This window comes from Oncorhynchus mykiss, chromosome 8, assembly GCF_013265735.2.
Source record: "Oncorhynchus mykiss isolate Arlee chromosome 8, USDA_OmykA_1.1, whole genome shotgun sequence".
NCBI lineage: Eukaryota > Metazoa > Chordata > Actinopteri > Salmoniformes > Salmonidae > Oncorhynchus > Oncorhynchus mykiss.
In genome coordinates this window covers 67,757,138-67,778,284 of record NC_048572.1, presented here as the reverse complement: position 1 = coordinate 67,778,284, position 21,147 = coordinate 67,757,138, and the positions used below count along the sequence as shown (strand labels likewise).

At 43.6% G+C, this 21,147-nt stretch overlaps 2 protein-coding genes across 4 annotated transcripts in view; one reads left to right on the top strand and one right to left on the bottom strand.

The window, feature by feature from the left end:
* The window catches only part of LOC110530412 (oxysterol-binding protein-related protein 1-like), a 48,451-nt gene extending 39,915 nt beyond the window's left edge, over positions 1 to 8,536 (top strand). For both annotated transcript variants that reach the window (XM_036986050.1, XM_036986051.1), the window contains 7 exons: positions 126 to 215; positions 694 to 820; positions 1,598 to 1,714; positions 2,748 to 2,871; positions 2,954 to 3,044; positions 3,209 to 3,229; positions 6,877 to 8,536. In XM_036986050.1, the coding sequence (XP_036841945.1) occupies positions 126 to 215; positions 694 to 820; positions 1,598 to 1,714; positions 2,748 to 2,871; positions 2,954 to 3,044; positions 3,209 to 3,229; positions 6,877 to 6,979 (673 nt within the window). In that variant the 3' untranslated portion in view covers positions 6,980 to 8,536. The remainder of the gene's footprint in view (positions 1 to 125; positions 216 to 693; positions 821 to 1,597; positions 1,715 to 2,747; positions 2,872 to 2,953; positions 3,045 to 3,208; positions 3,230 to 6,876) is intronic.
* Positions 8,537 to 8,798: 262 nt separating this feature from the next.
* Positions 8,799 to 18,901, bottom strand: LOC110530969 (mucin-5AC). 2 transcript variants are annotated; one of them, XM_036986048.1, is made up of 15 exons: positions 18,812 to 18,901; positions 18,439 to 18,607; positions 17,777 to 17,830; positions 16,692 to 17,585; positions 16,108 to 16,566; positions 15,308 to 16,000; positions 14,688 to 15,176; positions 14,135 to 14,536; positions 13,703 to 13,987; positions 12,930 to 13,568; positions 12,611 to 12,757; positions 12,090 to 12,479; positions 11,433 to 11,948; positions 11,168 to 11,347; positions 8,799 to 9,615 (listed from the first exon to the last, which is right to left on the bottom strand). In XM_036986048.1, exons 1-15 carry the CDS (start codon positions 18,878 to 18,880, stop codon positions 8,888 to 8,890), a joined length of 6,114 nt encoding a protein of 2,037 aa, XP_036841943.1. In that variant the 5' UTR covers positions 18,881 to 18,901; the 3' UTR covers positions 8,799 to 8,887. The 2 variants fall into 2 exon arrangements, with proteins under 2 accessions (XP_036841943.1, XP_036841944.1); XM_036986049.1 differs by having other exon boundaries at positions 16,420 to 16,566.
* Between the last annotated feature and the right edge of the window lie 2,246 nt (positions 18,902 to 21,147).

The following is a 21,147-nucleotide window of genomic DNA, read 5'->3' as shown; positions in this document are numbered from 1 at the left end:
GCAGATACTTGCCATTACAAAGGAGATAGACTGAGCAGCTACATGGTAGTTGTTTGAAAGCATTGTCTCACAGTGGGAAATAGTGAACGAGAATATGAAAACAAAGCCTTGTCGTTCTGTGACAGGACCGGAGAGAGATGCAGCCTGATATTCAAACCATGTGGCCTCTTTGGCAAAGAGCTGCACAAAGTGGAGGGCTACATTCTAGATAAAAGGTATTGTGGCTTTTCTTTTGTTACGAATTGAAGGTTTTTTGTATTGCATTGCTGGCCAGGTCTCCCTGGTAAAAAAGGTATCCTGACCTCAAATGGGACTCCCTGGATAGATAAAGGTTAAAGCTGCAATATGTAGCTTTTTGGGTGACCCAACCAAATACACATAGCACTGTCAGTTATAGATATGTCATTCTCATTGAAAGCAAATCTAAGAAGCACTATATCTCTTCTATGTGCTGTAGTTCTATACTTCCCATTCTTAAGGTTCATTTTTGCGTCTTTTACTTTCGGTTTTGTACACCAGCTTTAGCTGAATTTTAGCAACCAGGAAATGCGATTTCTGCATATTGCACCTATTTTAAAATAAATGTTACAACCTGATTCTTTCCGGATTGTGTTCCTCACTGATGGGACATCTAATTACCAAAGAAAAGGCTACAACCCATTTTGAGGCCCCGTGTGACACTTGTGTGTGCAGCAAAAAGAAGCTCTGTGCCATCTACGGTAAATGGACCGAGTGCTTGTACACTGTGGACGCTGACACTTTTGATGCTCATAAGAAATCTGACAAGAAGAACTCAGAGGAGAAGAAAAGCAACATGCAGGTACAGTATGATGTGCACTAATCAGAAACGCACCATATCAAAAACAAGGAAGTGCCTCGAGCCCCATTGGGGTGATTATGTAACTATTATAATCTTTGAATTATTTTCCTTATCTGCTACGTGAAATAAGCTATGTACTATACCTTATGTCAGTCCAGTGCTGTTCAGTACTATTCATAGATTCAGATGATAAATGGAAATAAATATTACTCAATAAGTCACTAAGGGTGACATTTTCGTGGTCTAAACACCATGGTAGCATTCCCCTGCTCAGACATTGCATGCATCAACCAATGGTTGCGTGTCACGTTATCGACTGTGCCATCGGGCACCAGATTGCAATAAAATGTGATTTAGCTGATACTTAAAACACCTTTCCATAAACCTCCTTGTAATCTGGCAGTGTGATTTCATTTCAAACTTTTATTGAACAATGTGTGTTATAGGCAGGTGAATATTTGATTAGAGTTTAGTAAACTGAGCAATACATAAATAGTAAATTCTTAATAGCGCACATTGTTGAAGAAACATTTCAAATTAAATCGTGCTGCTAGATTACAATGAGGTTTATGGTAAATTTGGAACTTAACACATTGCTTTCACACCATGAAAATGTTGCCTGAAATGGATCCTTTTGCTCCATGCTCATGAATGAGTGGTATTTAAGCAACCTTTAAACTAGTTTTGGAGTTAAAACCCTTGATATGACCCAATAAGTAGCTATTGTAAGCCATACCTGTTTGAAGGTTGCGTGTGTCCCCCTGTCTATCCCTCCAGACCAGTGTAGACGAGGAGCCAGAGGAGATGCCCCTGCCTGACGGAGACACGGTCCAGGTCATCCCAGGAAGTGAGCTGATCTGGAGGATAGCCCCCCGACCAGACAACTCTGCAGAGGTGAGAGGGGAGGAACGGCAGGGGGTGAGAGATAATGGGACAAGAGCAGTTCTGGGGGATAGTCCCCCGGCCAGACAACTCTGCAGAGGTGAGAGGGGAGGAGCGGCAGGGGGTGAGAGATAATGGGACAAGAGCAGTTCTGGGGGATAGCCCCCCGACCAGACAACTCTGCAGCGGTGAGAGGTGAGGAGCGGCAGGGGGTGAGAGATAATGGGACAAGAGCAGTTCTGGGGGATAGCCCCCCAGCCAGACAACTCTGCAGAGATGAGAGGGGAGGAGCGACAGGGGGTGAGAGATAATGGGACAAGAGCAGTTCTGGGGGATAGCCCCCCAGCCAGACAACTCTGCAGAGATGAGAGGGGAGGAACGGCAGGGGGTGAGAGATAATGGGACAAGAGCAGTTCTGGGGGATAGTCCCCCGGCCAGACAACTCTGCAGAGGTGAGAGGGGAGGAGCGGCAGGGGGTGAGAGATAATGGGACAAGAGCAGTTCTGGGGGATAGCCCCCCGACCAGACAACTCTGCAGCGGTGAGAGGTGAGGAGCGGCAGGGGGTGAGAGATAATGGGACAAGAGCAGTTCTGGGGGATAGCCCCCCAGCCAGACAACTCTGCAGAGATGAGAGGGGAGGAGCGGCAGGGGGTGAGAGATAATGGGACAAGAGCAGTTCTGGGGGATAGCCCCCCAGCCAGACAACTCTGCAGAGATGAGAGGGGAGGAGCGACAGGGGGTGAGAGATAATGGGACAAGAGCAGTTCTGGGGGATAGCCCCCCAGCCAGACAACTCTGCAGAGATGAGAGGGGAGGAGCGACAGGGGGTGAGAGATAAGGGGACAAGAGCAGTTCTGGGGGATAGCCCCCCGACCAGACAACTGAAGGGATCACAGGCATAATAGAGTACTGTATTAGGAGGATTACTAAGAAGCAGAAATCTGGGATGTACTGATGATATTTTACCCTTCTTGGCTGATTCAACTGGTTGTCAGTTTGACTCAGTTATTGATTTGTTGAATCCACTCTCTCTCTCTCTCGTAGTTCTATGCTTTCTCCACATTTGCCATGCAGCTGAATGAGCTGGAGGAAGACATGAAGGGTGTCCTACCCCCCACAGACTGTCGACTCAGGCCTGACATCAGACACATGGAAAAAGGAGACATAGGTATGGTGGTAAATGATCAAACCATTGTGTCCACATCTGGTGTTCAGTCATTTATATTTTGATATGTTCAAATATTTCTCAGACTCGGCAAGTGCAGAGAAGAAGAGGGTAGAGGAGAAACAAAGACTGTCCCGGAAAAATCGCTCCAAATCAACCGAGGAATGGAAAACAAGGTGAGTGATTGGGTCCTCTTCACCTCCTGGAACCTTTGCTTCTGCTGTGCAAAAGTCTCATTGGATGTATGTTAACACTATGCAAGGCCTGCTTTGCTAATTATCCCACACTTGTGTCATAATGTGCTGTGTGTTTTGCTCTCCCCCGTGTTGTCATTGTGAAGGAACCCAGCTCTTGGCCCCAGGTTTGGCTCTGCTTGTCTGCTGTGTCTTTTGGTTGTTGTTGTGGTTCACTGTTTGAATGCTGCACTACACTGCCTCCCTCAGGACAGCTTTAGAATGGCAGCAAATGCATTGATTGAAACACTGATCATGCATCTGCACAACCTCAATGTAGTTGACTCCTGAAAAGTACGGTGCCTTCAGAATGTATTCACACACCCCTTGACTTTTTCCACATTTTGTTGTTACAGCCTGAATTTAAAATGCATTCAATAAATATTTGGTGTCACTGGCCTACACACAATATCCCATAATGTCATTGGAATTACGTTTTTAGAATTTTTTACAAATTAATTAAAAATGAAAAGCTGAAATGTCTTCAGTCAAAAAATATTCAACCCCATTGTTATTGCAAGCCTAAATAAGTTCAGGAGTAAAGAATTGCTTAACAAGTCACATAAGTTGCATGGACTCACTTTGTGTGCAATAATAGTGTTTAACATGATTTTTGAATGACTACTTCATCCCCACAATTATTTTTAAGGTCCCTCAGTCGAGCAGTGAATTTCAAACCCAGATTCAACCAGAAAGACCAGGGAGGTTTTCCAATGCCACTGGAAGATAAATTCACCTTTCAGCAGGACTATAACCTAAAAGACAAGGCCAAATATATACTGAGTATATCAAACATTAGGAAAACCTTCCTATTGAGTTTTATCTTTCACCTGGATTCACCTGGTCAGTCTATGTCATGGAAAGAGCAGGTGTTCTTAATGTTCTGTATACTCAGTGTACACTGGAGTCACTTACCAAGATAACATTGAATGTTCCTGAGTGGCCTAGTTACAATTTCGAATTAAGTTGGCTTAAATCTGTTGCAAGACTGAAAAATGCTTGTCTAGCAATGTTCAACAACCAACTTGACAGAACTTGAATTTATTTTTAAAGAATAATGTGCGAATATTGTACAATCCAGGTGTGCAAAGCTCTTAGAGATTTACCCCGAAAGACTCACAGCTGTAATCCCTGCCAAAGGTGATGTATTGACTCAGGGCAGTGTTGTAGCACTTCACCGGTATTGGATACATTTGTACTCGGTCTTGACTCGGTCTCGGACAGTGAGGACTCATAATTTCTTCCCGAGACCAGCGGAGTAAAAAACTCCATTCATTCAGCCCATTAAACCGCTTCACCAGGCCAAATATATACACTCCTTTATTGAAACATTATCTTAACAGCCTTTATACTGTATCTATTACAGACATGTTTGCGCAGTGGCGAACCTATAGGGCTTCAGTGTGTGACAGGTTTGTAATTCTGAAAGGACAGTAACCGTAATACCAGCGCACTCCTGTAGGGAAGTGCACTTTTTGTAGAACACGAAGGGCCAGTGGTGTCGTGATGCCTTAGTATACATAATATCCAAACATTTTAATAATGTATGAAAACATGACCATATCTAAGTGGTCGCTTGTCATAAAAAAAGTGTCATTCGTCCTGGGGGTGTATGTGAACAGATTTGAATTAGATTTCATGTTGCTAAAATGCTGTCAATTCCACTTTAAATGCAACAACGTTTCACACACAACCTATTTTGGAAGAGATGGCTATAACAACAGCAAGTGTGCTGCTATAAAAAAAAAAAAAAATGTTCCACTCCTCAGATGATGATCATTTGAAACTTAACTTCTTGTTGAAAGTTATTCTTGAAAAGGGAGAAGCTAACAAATTAGCAACATCCTATTTGATAACACCTGCTACAGCCGCTGCAAACTAGGCAACAACAATAACTAGCTACAGTAGCTAGACCGTAGAAAAACTACTGCGCGCTATTGCACAGTGACCTATTGGCCTTCAAGAAGGCAGATGTTTCCATACATTTCTGTAAAAACAATCCCATCCATTAAGTCAAAATGTGATTCCACTATTACTCCAAAATGTTGCCCTTATACAATTGAATGGCAGATGCCTTTATCTAGCTTTTAGTGGCCTTGCCAATGGCTGATTTAGCTAGTGTCGGTTCACCTAGGGGTCATGAAAGGGGTTGTACCAAAATGTTTGATGTATTAGAAAAATTGACAACATCATGCCGGAAACCCTAGACCCACTCCAATTCGCATACTGCCCCAACAAATCCATAGATGACTCCATCGCACTGCCCTTTCCAACCTGGACAAAACGATGTGAGACCTATGTGAGAATGCTGTTCATTGACTACAGCTCAGTGTTCAACACCATAATACCCACAAAGCTCATCACTAAGCTAAGGACCCTGGGACTAAACACCTGCCTCTGCAGCTGGATCCTGGAGTTCCTGACGGGCCGCGCCTAGGTGGTAAGGGTAGGCAACAACACATCTACCACACTGATCCTCAACACTAGGACCCCTCAGGTGTGCATGCCTAGTTCCCTACTGTACTCCCTGTTCATCCACGACTGCGGGGCCAAGCACGACTCCAACACCATCATTAACAGTGGTAGGCCTGATCACAGACAATGATGAGACAGCCTATAGGGAAGAGGTCAGACACCTGGCAGTGTGGTGCCAGGACAACAACCTCTCATTCAATATTGAGGAAGACAACAGAGCTGATTGTGGACTATAGGAAAAGGAAAGCCGAAAAGGCCCCCATTAAAATCGAAGTGGCTGAAGTGGAGTGGGTTGAGAGTTTCAAGGCCCTTGGTGTCCATATCACCAACGAACTATCATGGTCCAAACACACCAAGACAGTTGTGAAAAGGGCATGATAACACCTTTTCCCCCTCAGGAGACTGATGAAAAGATGAGGCAATGGTACCCAGATCCTCAAAAAGTTCTACAGCTGCACCATCGAGAGCATCCTGACCGGTTGCATCACCACCTGGTATAACAACTGCTTGGCATCTTACCGTAAGGCGCAACAGAGGGAAGTGTGTACAGCCCAGTACATCATTGGGGCAAAGCTTCCTGACATCCAGGACCTATATACTAGGTGGTATGAGGAAGGCCCAAAACATTTTCAAAGACTACAGTCACCCCAGTCATAGACTGTTCTCTCTCTGCTACCGCACTGCAAGCGTTACCGGAGTGCCAAGTCTAGGAACAAAAGGCTCCTTCACAGCTTTTACCCCCCAAGCCATAGGACGGCTGAACAATTAATCAAATGGCCACCCGGACAATTTACATTGACCCCCAACCCCCCTTGTTTTTACACTGCTGCTACTCGCTGTTTATTATCTATGCATAGTCACTTTACAAATTACCTCGGCTAACCTGTATCCCGGCACATTGACACGGTACCGGTACCCCCTGTATATAGCCTCATTATTGTTATGTCATTTTCTTGTTACAATTTTTTTAAACTTTAGTTTATTTAGGAAATATTTTCTTAACTCTATTTCTTGAACTGCATTGGTGGTTAAGGACTTGTAAGTAAGCGTTTCACGGTAAGGTCTATTGTATTCGGCGCATGTGACAAATACGATTTGATTTGGTTTAAATCCCACCATCAGGAGTTGACTACTGCATATTACGAAGTTTGTTGGTGTGGGTTTGTATTTATCACAATCATCATGTAAAACACTCATGCATGTGCCTGGACACTCATGCCTGTGCCTGGACACTCATGCCTGTGCCTGGACACTCTGTTGTAGTTTGTCTGACTTGGTTCCTCTTGTTGCTCCCATATAGGTGGTTCCACCAGGGCACCAACCCCCACAACAAAGCTCAGGACTGGCTCTACTCCAACAGCTACTGGGACCGGAACTACTCCCTGCTGCCTGATATATACTGACCTACAGGACACACACCACACACACATCTCTATCTGTACACACCTTGTCTTAACTCTCTGCAATTTTTTATATTCTGACACTGGAGCTTTGGCATTTTTCTCAGAGGGTTCATTGAAGGGGGAGAAAGTTAATCCTAGTCAGGTCATGCGGTCAGGAAAAATGTGTTATGATATAGATGATGTCAACATAGGCAAGGTCAAGGGAGAGTTCTGGCTTTAATCATTTCAAAGCCTGCTCTGAACCTGCTATAGTCCTTTGCATGGGTAAGGATGATGCTGGGAATTGAATGACCGTAAAGGCAACAACCATTCAGTAGTCCCTAAACATATCTCCTATGTCTCACTCAAAGCACAATTGTGAAGCCCTCATGAGTCAATAAGCGATGGTCATTTACCAGTGTGTATAGAATTATTATAAAACTATAGGGTGTAACCTGCCAGTCATTTTAACAATGGGAGTGTTTTGAATGGAGTGGATTGAATGTGACACACCTCTTGATGTGTCTCTAGTATCTCTCACCAAAACACTTGTGAGAATTATGTCCATTTATTTTACTAGGCAAGTCAATTAAGAACAAATTCTTATTTTCAATGACGGCCTAGGGGCAGAACGACAGATTTGTCAGCTCGGGGATTTGAACTTGCAACCTTTTGGTTACTAGTCCAACGCTCTAACCACTAGGCTACCCTGCCGCCCATTTGAATGGGTTGTGCTCAGTTCTGTTACTTACAAATGTATCAATTTAAGGAAAATAGAGCTTTCAAATAGTGTGTGAAATAGACTTGTTCCAAGTTCCTGCAGTCCTTGCTATATGCTAACAAACTAAACAGTCATTATAACACACTGTATCACAGCTGCTCGGACCTCAGCAACTATGGCTGAGGACATAAATGTCTGTACATATTATTTGATAGAGCTCTTCTATTCTTCTGAGCTGTAATACAATGTAGTACTTGAGGAATGTAGGATACAATGAATAGAGGGGAATAGCTGTACTGTACTTAGAATTATGGCTTGCTTCCATAACACTTGAGAACTTAGTTTGACCACTTGGCTCTACATGAATATATTTTTATGTGTGCAAACGTTTCCTCTAAAGTAAAAATGTGAATCTGAGAGGTACATGTAACTGTTTTAACTACCCCTAACACACTGAATGCAAATACAGTACAAGCACAACGTTGACTATGCAAGCATTAGCTGCACTACACCCACAGACACACAGTAAGCCTATGTCCCAAATGGCAAACTATTTCCTACATAGCGCACTACTTTTGACCTGAGCCCTATTGGGGAAAAGGGCGCAATTTGGGATACACACAGCCACTGTTCAACTCACTCATCCACTGCATAACATTCCTCTCCTTGGTTGTGAATAGCTGCTGTTGTAACCTCGGTAAAGCGGTAGTTTAGGTTTGATTATCAGTACAGTAGACTGGACCTAGCACACCCTGTGAATGCAGTTTTAGCTAGAGGCTACTCTCACTTTGTGTTTAGCACATTACATAATCAAGGTTGTTTCTATTGTTGCTAAATAAAAGCTTCATGTTACCTTAGTTTGTGTCCTGTTTCTCTTATTTCCACCACCCTATCTGTATTTCCCTGAAGCATTACGTAAATTGTGGATTGAATTCCCCGCATAATACTAACATTCCTCCGGGCACACACTGGTTGAATCAACGTTGTTTCCACGTCAGTTCATTGACCAACATGGAATAGATGTTGAATTGATATCTGTGCCCAGGGGGATGGTTGAAGTTAGGCCTTGTTGAGCTTGTGAATTTCCTTACTTTTTCAAGCATTGCAACTAGCATATAGTCTCACTTAAAACATGTGTTTATTTAATGAAGAGGGAGAACGTTTTAAATGATATGCAAACATGTTCATTGATACTAGACAACAGTCTCCTACCAATTAAATGGGCCACTAGTTGGCCACCTCACGGATTCTTCCTGGTCCTCTTTCTCTGTGGGTTCAGAGGTGACAATGTGTATGAGAGCAGGGGAGTAAACAGTGTTTCCTTCATCACTGATGACCTGCAGGAACTGGGCCTGACCGTCCCGACCGGAACCTCCGCTCACCATCTCCATTGGAACGGAGAAGGACAGGTACCCCGGGGGGTCGTCCGACCTGACCACAGCAGATCTCGACCTGGAAAACATTGAGGCCGGAACACCACGAGTGCTCTGGCTCAGGGACACCTGGTTGCCATCGAGGAACAGGAAGTAGTTGGGGATGCTGATCTCCAGGTTGAGGATAGTCGGATGCTGGGGTGGAGGGCGGCGGGTTGAGCTCTGTGACCTGGGTCTGAAGGCCCTTCTTGGGTACATTGGGAAAGGTGGTGGCTGGGGCTGTTGTCTGGGTCGGCCACACCAGGACTGGGGGTCAGACTGCTGAGGGGAAGGGGACCTCTCTGCCAGTAACACATGTCCAGACCCAAAGTTGCGAATGAAAGCACTTCCATTGAACGGAGGCTGGGAGATAGTGTTAGTGGACAGTGTGCCCTCCTCCGTCTCATTGTCCAAGTGGTATAGTGTCCAGACCTGATTGGTAAAATCCTCGAAGGCAGGCTGAGCATCAGGAGTGACACGTCCTGCTCCAATAGGAACGCTATGTGAGGGCGGGTCATGATAATCTAAAATGACAATAGAATGCAACAAAGTTCAAAATGTCAAAATCCACACATACAAAGAATTCAGAAAGTATTAATACCCCTTGATTTATTATATTTTTTTTTGTGTTACAGCCTGAATTCAAAATGGATTAAATATGATTTTTTTTCTCACCCATCTACACACAATACCACATAATGACAAAGTGAAAACATGTTTTCAGACATTTTTGCAAAGGTATTGAAAATAAAATACAGAAATATATGTTACAATCACTTTTGGCAGCAATTACATTTGTGATTTCTGGGTATGTCTCTAAGAGCTTTGCACACCTGGATTGTACAATATTTGCACATTTAAAAAACATATTTTTCAAGCTCTGTGTCAAGTTGGTAGTTGATCATTGCTAGACAGGCATTTTCAAGTCTTGCCATAGATTTTCAAGACTGTCAAAACTGTAACTAGGACACTCAGGAACATTCAATGTCATATTAGTAAGTAACTCCAGTGTATAGTTGGCCTTGTCTTTAAGGTTACTGTCCTGCTGAAAAATTGAATTGTCTCCCAGTGTCTGTTGGAAAGAAGAATCAGGTTTTCCTCTAGGTTAGCTCTATTCCATTTCTTTTTATCCTAAAGAAAAGTCCCTAGGCCTTGCCGATGACAAGCATACCCATAACATGATGCAGCCACCATGCTTGAAAATATGAAGAGTGACACTCAGTGATGTGTTGATTTGCCCCAAACATAATGCTTTGTATTGAGAACATAAAGTTAATTTCTTAGCCAATTTTTTGCAGTTTTACTTTAGTGCGTTATTGCAAACAGGATGCATGTTTTGGAATATTTTTTATTCTGGACAAGTTTCCTTCTTTTCACTGTCATTTGGGTTAGTACTGTGGAGTAACTACAATGTTGTTGATTAATCCTCAGTTTTCTCCTATCACAACCATTAAACTCAGTAACTGTTTCCTTCCTCTCCGGCAATGGAGTAGGAAGAACGCCTATATGTGTCGATACACCATCCAAAGTGTAATTAATAACCTCACCATGCTCAAAGTGATATTCAATGTCTGCTTTGTTTTTTTTCACCCCTCTACCAATAGGTTCCCTTCTTTGCAAGGCGTTGGAAAGCCTCCTTGGTCTTTGTGCTTGAATCTGTTTGAAATTCACTGCTCGACTGAGGGTCTTACAGATGTGCGGGGTACAGGGATGAGGTAGTCATTCAAAAATCATGTTAAACACTATTATTGCACACACAGTCCATGCAACTTATTATATGACTTGTTAAGCACATTTTTACTCCTGAACTTATTTAGGCTTGACATAACAAAGGGGATGAATACTTATTGACTTAAGACATTTTAGCTTTTCATTATTAATTAATTTGTGAAAATGTGTAAAACCATAATTCAACTTTGACATTATGGGGTATTGTGTGTAGGCCAGTGACAAACAAAGCTGTAACACAACAAAATGTGGAAAATGTTGAGGGGTGTGAATACCTTGGCATTGGAGGGGAAATCCCTAAATGTCTTCAAAACAATTATTAAAGTTGAATTCTGAGGGAAAATGTACCTGGTCCAGTCTGTACACTCTGTGACTGTGTGTTTTGAGGCCCAACCATATTGGCTAGAGAAACTCCTAGAGAAACTCCAAGTTGCAGGGTCCCCTGCTGCACTTCGGTAGGGTGGGCAGTCACCTCTTCATGAAGGCGGACTGAAGTTCCTGAAACTTGTGTACTGTTGTCCAATAATCCTATGAGATTGGGAAGAGAAATCTTCAGAAAATATTTTTGTTTTCGTTGCTAATATTTCAGTAATGTATTAATCTTGATACTTGCCTGATGCAAAATATGTTTGTGTTTCTGCTGCTCTCCTTGCACTCTCCTTTCTACTGGGTATCCTGACTGTATCCTGAGCTGTTTCCATTGCTGCAGTGTGAGAGGGAGCTATGGCACTCATTGGTGTTTTCACCTGGTCAGACTCCATGTCCAAGACCTCAAGACAAAGGCCTTCAGCAATGGATGGTCTGTACAAAACTGCCACATCAGAAAGGACTCTTGTCTTAGATGTTGCCAAAGGAGCTCTGAAAGACACTTGTTGAGTTGTGTGACTCTCTGTTGTTTCTGCTGTTCTCTCCACACTCTCTTCTCTGTATACTGCTTTAATTGTTGCCTTTTCAGAGGAAGCACTTTCTAACAAACTACTTCTTGAAGATCTTGAAACTGCAGGTGAAATTCTTTCAACAGAAGCAGTTAGACACATCAGTAGCTCCTCTATTGATGCTGCAGATGGAATCCCGGGCAGACTGGGTTGTGGTGCAATGTCTGTACCAGACAGAGATTCACCAACTTGAGCTGTGGATGAAGATACACATAATAAAATGTAATTTAGCAGACGCTTTTATCCAAAAAGACTTAAAGTCATGCGTGCATACATTTGTCACATACTGTAAACATTTCAGCCAAACAATTTGTAGACAATTCTACAAATTGTACCTGATAGAAGAAATGTTTGTGGAGAAAATCTTGGAGAAACTCTTGCAGAAGTTATAGGAGAAACTCTGGGAGATGTGTGTCTCTCTGGTTTCTCTGGTGTTCTCCCCACACTCTCCTCTCTACTGGGTATCCTGACTGAGGACACTCTCTGTGCAGCATCGACTAGTTCTGTTTCAGAGAAAGCTCTTCCTGATAAATCACTTTCAAAATATCGTATGACTGTTTCAGAAGGAGCTGTTTCTGAAGATGTTCTTGAAACTGCTGGTGAAATTATACCAACAGAAGCAGATGGAGACAACAGTAGCTCCTCCATTGACGGTGCAGAGGGATGCCTGGCAGGACTGGATTGTGGAGAAATGTCTGTACCAGACAGAGATTCACCAACGTGAGCTGTGGATGCAGATACAAAAGTAGGCACATACTGTAAAAATGTTGCCTTACAATGCCTTACAATTCCTCAAAATGTCTTATTAGTAGCTTATTAGTAGAGCATTCCTCAGAAATATGGATGACAATTGTACCCGATGTATGAGAGGTTTGTGGAAAAACTCCTGGAGAAGCTCTTGGTGATACTCTGGGAGATGTGTGTCTCTCTGGTGTCTCTGCTGTTCTCCCCACACTCTCCTCTCTACTGGGTATTCTGACGGAGGAGGCCGAACCCTGATTCTCTAAAATGACAATATAATGCAACATCAAAGTTGAAACTTGTAATTTTCAAACATATATTGAAAAAAATGAATATATAGAAATGGATTTAACACAATAAATCAAGACATTGGCACAATGTAACATGTATTCAATTATTAAAGCTGAATTCCTGTAATCTAATGGAATATTTACCAGGTGTTTTAGTCGGCATAATCTGTGACACATCTTTGAAACACACTGGCCCAACCACATTGGCTGCAGAAATTCCTAGAGGCATTACTAGAGAAACTCCACTCCTGGCTGGAGATACTCTGCCAACAGCAGCAGATTGAGACACCAGTGGCACCTCCATTGATGGTGCAGATTGAATCCTGGCCAGACTGGATTGTGGAGAATCTCTGGGAGAAATTCTAGGAGAAACTCTGGGAGATGTGCATGTCTCTGGTGTTCTCCCCACACTCTCCTCTCTACTGGGTATCCTGACTGGGGACACTCTCTGTGCTGCATCGACTAGTTCTGTTTTAGAGAGAGCTCTTCCTGATAAAATGCTTTCAGAATACCTTATGACTGTTTCAGGAGCTCTTTCTGACAAACTACTTCTTAAAGATCGTCTTGAAACTGCTGTAGAAACTCTACCAACAGAAGCAGAGGGAGACAACAGTAGCTCCTCCATTGATGGTGCAGAGGGAATCCTGGCCAGACTGGATTGTGGAGAAACTCTTTGAGAAACTCTGGGAGATGTGTATCTGTCTATTGATGGTGCAGAGGGAATCCTAGGCAGACTGGATTGTTGAGAAATGTCTGTACCAGACAGAGATTTAACAACATGAGCTGTGGATGCAGATACAAAATCAGGCATGTAGTGTATACATTATATCTTACAAGTTTATCTCCTTTTACCTAAGAAATGCTGTATTAGTAGCTTATTATTTGAGCATTCTTTAGTGTATGGATGACAATTGTACCTGATACAAGAGAGGTTTGTGGAGAAACTCTTGGAGAATCTAGAGGAGATGTGTGTCTCTCTGGTGTCTCTGCTGTTCTCCCCACACTCTCCTCTCTACTGGGTATCCTGACTGAGGACACTCTTTCAGAACTGGCTGGTGACATTGCCCACTGAGAGTACAATGGAGACGCCAGTAGCTCCTCCATTGACAGTGTTTTGTCTATCTGAGCTGGTACTTTTGCACCATCACTGAGAGACACAGAGGGAACCCTGGCCAAACTGGACTTAGATGCCAAGCCTGTAGCTGTTGGAGTAACATCAACATGGATTTTGAAAAGACAGACCAGATTACATTATATGAGTATGCTGTGGTATTTTAAAATTAATTTCACCCAGACTACTAACATGACAACCAACCTTATATTTCATTCAAGATATTTGAAAAGTGTACCTGAGCTCCAGGATGTTTGTGGAGGAACTTTAGGAGGTACTCTGGAAGATGTGTGACTGCCTACTGCTGTTTCTGAGGGAGCTTTTTCTGCCATGTCACTTTGTGAACATCTATCAGACACTGCTGGTGAAATGCCTCCAACAGCAGCTGGAGACCCTGGTAGGTCTGCCATTGATGGTGGTTTATATGTCTCATCCATATACAACAGTTCTCTAGAAGCTGATTCTGCTGCTCTTTCACCAGTAGAGGCAGAAATGCCATCCCCAGCAGGAGTTGGTGGAACAATCTCCCCCATAGATGGTGTTGTATAAGTCTCCTCCATATTAAAGATGACTTCCAAAGATCCTGACTCTGTTAGAGAATCACTCAGAGGGGGCTCTGGCTTAGATGACAAGCCTGTAGCTGTTGGAGCAACGTCAGCATGAGTTGAGGAAATACTGTTTTTTTTTTTGTATGTTGTGATGCTATCCTGACATTTTCTTAAAACATTTTACCCAAATTAGTGACATGGACCTTATTAGTAGTATATCGCAGAGTTGGATGAATACTGTACCTGAAAATGTCTGTGGAGAAACTCTGGGAGATGTGTGTCTCTCTGGTGTCTCTGCTGTTCTCCCCACACTCTCCTCTCTACTGGGTATCCTGACGGAGGACACGCTTTGTGCTGCATCAACTAGTTCTGTTTCAGAGAAAGCGCTCCCTGATAAACCACTTTCAGAATATCTTACCCCCTCCACTGCTGTTTCTGAGGGAGCCCTTTTTGACAAAGTACCTCTTGAAGATCTTGCAGACACTGCTGGTGAAAACCCATCAACAGAAGTTGGTAAAACCAGTAGCTCATCCATTGATGGTGTAGAGTGGATCACTCTGGGCGCTGAGTCCATTACTGCTGTTTCAGAGGAAGCTCTTTCTGGCAAGTCACTAGCAGGACATATTGCAGACACTGCTGGTGACACACCTTCACTGATATATCCAGAGGGAATCCTGGCCAGGCTGGATTGAGGTGACAAGTTTGTAGCATTCATCAATCCATCAGAATAAGCTGTGGAGAGAGACACAAAAAAACAAACCTAAATAAAGTAGGGTACTGTTCCTTTTACATCAATATCATCAAGTAGCATGTGCTTGTACTGTACACAATAAGTAAACCTTTAGATAGGAAGTGACTCATACCTGACACAAATGATGTTTGTGGAGGTACTTTTGGAGTTGTGTGTCTCTCTAGTAGCTCTGCTCCCACTACTGCAGTTTCAGAGGGAGCTCTTTCTAATACATCATTGGCAGACACTGCTGGTGAAGCCTCACCCACAAAGGCAAGTGCAGTTGGTGACTCTGATAGCTCCTCCAATGATGGTACTGCTGCTCCCAAAACTACTTTTTCAAAGGGAACTCTTTCTGATACATTACTGGTAGAACACCTTGCAGACACTGCTGGTGTAATCTCCCTAACAGAGATTGCTTCTCCCTCTACTGCTGTTTCAGAGGAAGCTATTTCAGAGATGTCACCTTCTGAGTGTCTTGCTGAGGCAGTAGAGAATTCCTCCACAGCTGAAAGCGAGTGAGAGAGATCCTTATAAGAGAGAGTGTTAAGAGACTGAGACACAACCACAGGGTTGGATGAGGCCAATTCAGATGTTTCTATCCCTAAGCATTGTAATTTTTGGTTCACAATCTCGAAAGCCTTGAGGGCTACTTTATCCACGTCGGATGCTGATGTCTGCAGAAGCTCCTCCCAGGCCAGGTCTATGCTGGGTGAAGTAGTAGGAGAGATATTTTCTGAGTGGGCCAATTTGACTACTTTCTTCACTGAAGCAGAGTGAGTGGTGATTACACAACAGTCCTCTTCTTCAAACATCACTGGAGAGTCTATAAAACACAGACATTACTTTTCAAATCAACAGAGAATACAGAACATCTATAACGCATTTTGTTTTTTTCCTTTTTCAGAACTGTGATATAGACATGTTCGTTACCTGACACAAAATATGCTTGTGGAGATACACCAGAGAGATGCACATCTCCCAGAATATCTGGTGTTCTCCCCACATCCTCCTGTCTACTGGTTATCCTGACTAAGGACCCTCTGTGTGCTGCACCAACTATTTCTGGTTCAGAGAAAGCTCTTCCTGATAAAACACTTTTGGAAAATATTGCAGACACCTCTGGTGAAATTCTACCAACTGAAGCAGTTGAAGACACCAGTAGGTCCTCTGTTGATGGTAATGTGTAAGTCTCTTCCACATTAGAGAAGACTTCTTTGCAGGCTGGTTCTGCTGCTCTCTCACCAGTAGAGACAGAGGAAACCCTGGCCAGACTGGATTTAGGTGAAATAGTTGCTGTTGCCTCTCTCTCACCACAAGGTGCAGAGGAAACCCTGGCAAGGCTGGGGGTGGATGGCTTGTATGTAGCCTTCAGATATTCAGCAGAATGAGCTGTGAGGATAGAGAGAATGCAATTGCAAAGGATTTAAACTTTACTATACATCTTGTAATACATTGTCCCTAAACAGTTTGTACCAAACTGTCAAATCATTTTTGAGTATAGATTAATATTATACCTGACAGAAGAGATATTTGTGGAGATGTGTATCTCTTTATTGTCTCTGTTGTTCTCCCCACACTCTCCTCTCTACTGGGTATCCTGACTGAGGACACTCTCCGTGCTGCGCCGACTCCCACTATCTCTGAGGAGGATACTTTCTCCGTGTTTGCCTGCTGCAAAGCTGCAGCTGAAGCCACCATCTTAATGGACGGCGAGCCAGACACCACATTCTCCAGTAAGAATTCTCTGCTTCTCATCAACTGATCCACTGTTTCCTCAGCAGCTAAAGAGGTATTACTCAAGGCAGACAGCGTGCAGGGCAGGTTCTCCACTGAGGACACTTGGTGGAACACCACCACATCAGACATCACTTCAGTTGTGTCATTCACCCCGATCTTAACAACCTCACCAACCGAAGGAATCCTAGTCAAACTACCTCGGGGAGATACACCTGAATATGGACGACTGTTGCTTCGGAAGACAATGGTCTCCTGAAGGTTCGCAGAGTGGGAGATAATGACGTCATCGGTTGGAGCGCTGATCAAGACTTGAGAATGGTTGGCCTCGAGTAGACTGTCCAATGATGGAGCCCTCTGGAACACAACTGACTTCACAGCAGAGCCTGGCCGGGCCTGGGCCTCCTCTTCCACAGCTGGGCTGGGTTGACCTCCAAGGTCGGTTGGGCTGGACTGAGGTCCATCTCCAGGGTGGGTTCTATGGTGGGTTTCTCCAGGGAGACTGCTCAGAGTCTGAACCTGCTTATCTGGCTCACCCATGGGCTTGCTGGAGGGGACCTTGAACGACCTTGGATTGGTCCTCTGGCTGACAGACAGGGTCTCCTCAGTCAGGCAGCAGTCTATGGCAGCTTGTGGCACTGGGCATACTATCCAGTCTTTGACGTAATTTGACTCTATTGAAAGAATAATAATTCTGTAAATTGTGAGCAATGTCTGTGAAACATTCAACTGTATTTATTTGAAAGCATTTTATATGCAGGTTGATTTTAAATATGGGGTTTTAATGAAATTGTTAAATGCAATGAATGTGCAATGATAATGCAAAGGTAACATTGCGCACTACGACTGGCTGAATATTCCTTACCCCGTATCTCCTGGTACAGATGTGTAACATCCTTGGTATCCATCAAAGGATTGCCTGAAGCAAAAGAAAATAGAGTTAATTGCCTGTTCCACTTTAAAGAGATAGCCTTTAACATGTTAGAATGAGCTTGGAGACTATAGGCCTAGCCTACATGAATTCAAAATGTAGCTAGAATACGCAGTTGAAACAATAACAAAGTGGTTGCCCCGCCTCTGTTTTGCTAAAAGGCTGAAGGATGGACCTGGAAAAAATATAACCACTCTCAAAAATTCATAGACAGGGCTATGGATGCAAGGTCTGACCATCCATGATATTACAATGATAGTTTTAAGCATGTTTTGAGGCTATCCAGTGTTTGTTCACATTTACACTGTGTACAAACATTGGAGCAAAACACGCTTATATTTGGGGTTCTGGCAGTTTAACTAAGCTCATGAGGCATTTATGGTCTTCAAAAATCAATGGGTAGACCTATATATCATTAATTTATAAATCCAAAAATGATGGTGCAACTAAGGATTCTAGCTTTAAATGTTATTAGGGTCTACTAAAAAAATGGCTCGGCTACATCAAATAATTTGTGTGTTGGTGAACATCAACTACTTTTGGGTTTTTTGCAAACACTGTATATGACTGCATCTACATCAGTCCACACCACTCACGTTCTCTAAATTCCAGCAGCTCAACGCAATAGGCGGCAATAAATTCCGGTATCTGCCTTGGTCCCTCAATGAATATCGCTCTGCAAAGACATTCTAGCCAACTCTTCAGCCCGTATGGGATGATGATGGTCAACGGGGGCTTGAAGTGTGGCGTACTCCTGGAAGCCATCTGGAAAAGTGTCGTTGATGGTTTAGCTGCAGTGTTTGTTAACCTGATAATCAGACAGGCTATCCTGCTCAGCCTAGTGCACACTGTCTGTACAATCAAATGGATGTAGACAATTTAATTGGTTAAGACTTTTATCTAGGTAGCTAGATATCGAGTCAGATTATTCGAAATGGATTCAGATTTTTTTGATTAGTGAAAACATACCTTTGCAGATAGGTGTAACTCCTCTTGAGACACATCGAGGACGACAATATTGGATTGATTCAAATCCATGATATAAAATTCCGCGGCTGCGTGACGTCACAATGGTACTAACCTCATAAAAATGTATTGGACAAATTGAAAAGAAATGCAACATTTGCGTATTTTGTGCAGCCTAGATTTCAACAATATTATAATACATTTCAGCAAAATTAAATATTCAACATGCCACGACATATCAGCAGTAGAAAATGGTTACGTAATTACGCATAATAAAGCACAGTCGTTCTCACTGACACTTTTAAGCATACAACACTTATTTTCAGTTCTACAATAATGATCATTAAAAACGAATCTGCAAAATACTTTATTGATCATAAAAAACGATGATAAAGTTGTAGGACTTTGCGTTCAGTCTGTCTGGGCATTCTGTAAAGAGAAAAATAACAGCAGTTTAGTCACCTGAGAAATCTTTATTCTGATTAACAATATTCTGTGTCTACAAATTCATATGTCCATGACGAAAACTTTCCACTAGTTTAATTATACTACCAATTAACAAAAGCTTCAAGGCAAAATTGTATCAAACTGAAGACTTAATAAGATTAAATTAAATCAAAAAAATTGCAGCTATCCATTCACAGAATAAATCTAGTTCCAAACCTGTCCCTTATGAGGATGGGAACGGGCTATTCTGGTTCTGCGTGGTCAATGGAACAACCCTCCTAGTCGGGGCGCTGCATGGTCGCTGAGCCGGGGCATCCCTTCTCTGCAGTCCAATGGGGCACGGCACAGGGGCATACAGGGACCTTAGTGCACCGGCAGGGACTGGTCCATGGATGACGTCACCCCCACACTGTCCTCGATGTCCACCATGATAGGAGGCCTGGGTGGCGGGCTCTGGCCCATAGCTAGAGCTGTCACTCACGTTGCAGGAAGTGCAGTTGAGACGTCTGGATGTAGGTAGGCACTCACTCCTGCTGCCAGGCACACCTGTGGCCATCCTGGGTCTCTGCTTGGGCCTGTAGTAAAGGGAGCCAAAGTGGTTGGCGAGGACAGGCACAGGGATGCACCGTGAGAAAGGGCTCTGCACTCCATAGGGGAAGGAGGGCCCCATGGTTGGAGCCACTTGAATGCAGCTTGCAGAAGGGCTGAGGTGCTGGTGAGTGCACTGCGGCACTGGCAGTGGAGCGGCATGGTGGCACTGGGGCAGCACTGGCTGACCAGGGGGACGATATACCACTCTGCCATATCGCTGGCATTTGCAGGACGGCTGGACATATTGGCCAGACATGAGGTCCAAATAATAATGATGAAAGCCTGGGAGGTAGGGTGGTGGTGGAGGGTATGTCGGGTAATTCTGGGGAAATCTGGGGTAGCAGGGTATCTCTGTGGGCATGGCACAGGCATACCCCCCCTCCTGGCTGGTGGGTGTGTAATGCTGGGGAATACAGGCCTGTCCAGAAATACTGGCCTCGCACCTGCTGCTGGCCAATATCTCTGCTGAGCCAGGTTTATCTTGTGAAGCAACTGTGGGGAAAACAGTGGGAGGGAGAGGAACACATTAGATCCCTGTGCAAAGCAAATTTGATTTTACCATACATAGTTGGGCCTCAGAATCTTAGAGCACACATACCTTCACCAGTCTTGTTCTCAGTGGATGCCAGACCTGCTACTGCCTGGGAGGATGACTGTGCCACATGTTGGGTATTGGCGTTATTGTTGGTTGGTTGAAAAGGGCTTGATGATGTTGTGGGGACAATGTTGCCAACCAGTGCCCCTAGCTCCATGGCTGCAGCCCCCAGGGTTTGGTTCACCTGCTGGTCCATGGCGGAAGGAGCTGTAATATTGTTCACTTGTTCTCCACATGGGCTAGTGGTGGTTGAGTACCGTCTGTTGATCTGTCTCTCACTACTGCCTAGTATTTGCAGGTCCTGAGAGGTGATCTCCAGGGCATTAAAAGTCACATCCTCCTTGGAGGTCACTTTGTATCCATACTTCAACAGTTCCTCTTCATAGGCATTGTCACAGAGTCTCTTGGCTGGGGGGGGGGGGGGGGGAGAAATGTTTGGGAATGTGACTGCAAAAGTATGTGTTTTGTTTGCAACAACGACTATAGAAATACAGGGTGCATCATCTCTGGACTTACCTCTATGTTTATGAAATTCTTTCACCAGCTTGTTTGGTGAACAGGTCTGTATTTCTGCATTACCAAACAAAATTAAATCTTGATCAGATGTATTTCTACAGAACGCTTAACACATGATAAAATGCACTCTACACTATATAATCAGTCATATTTTTGTCTTTGTGGGACCATGGTGAGCTAATATACCATC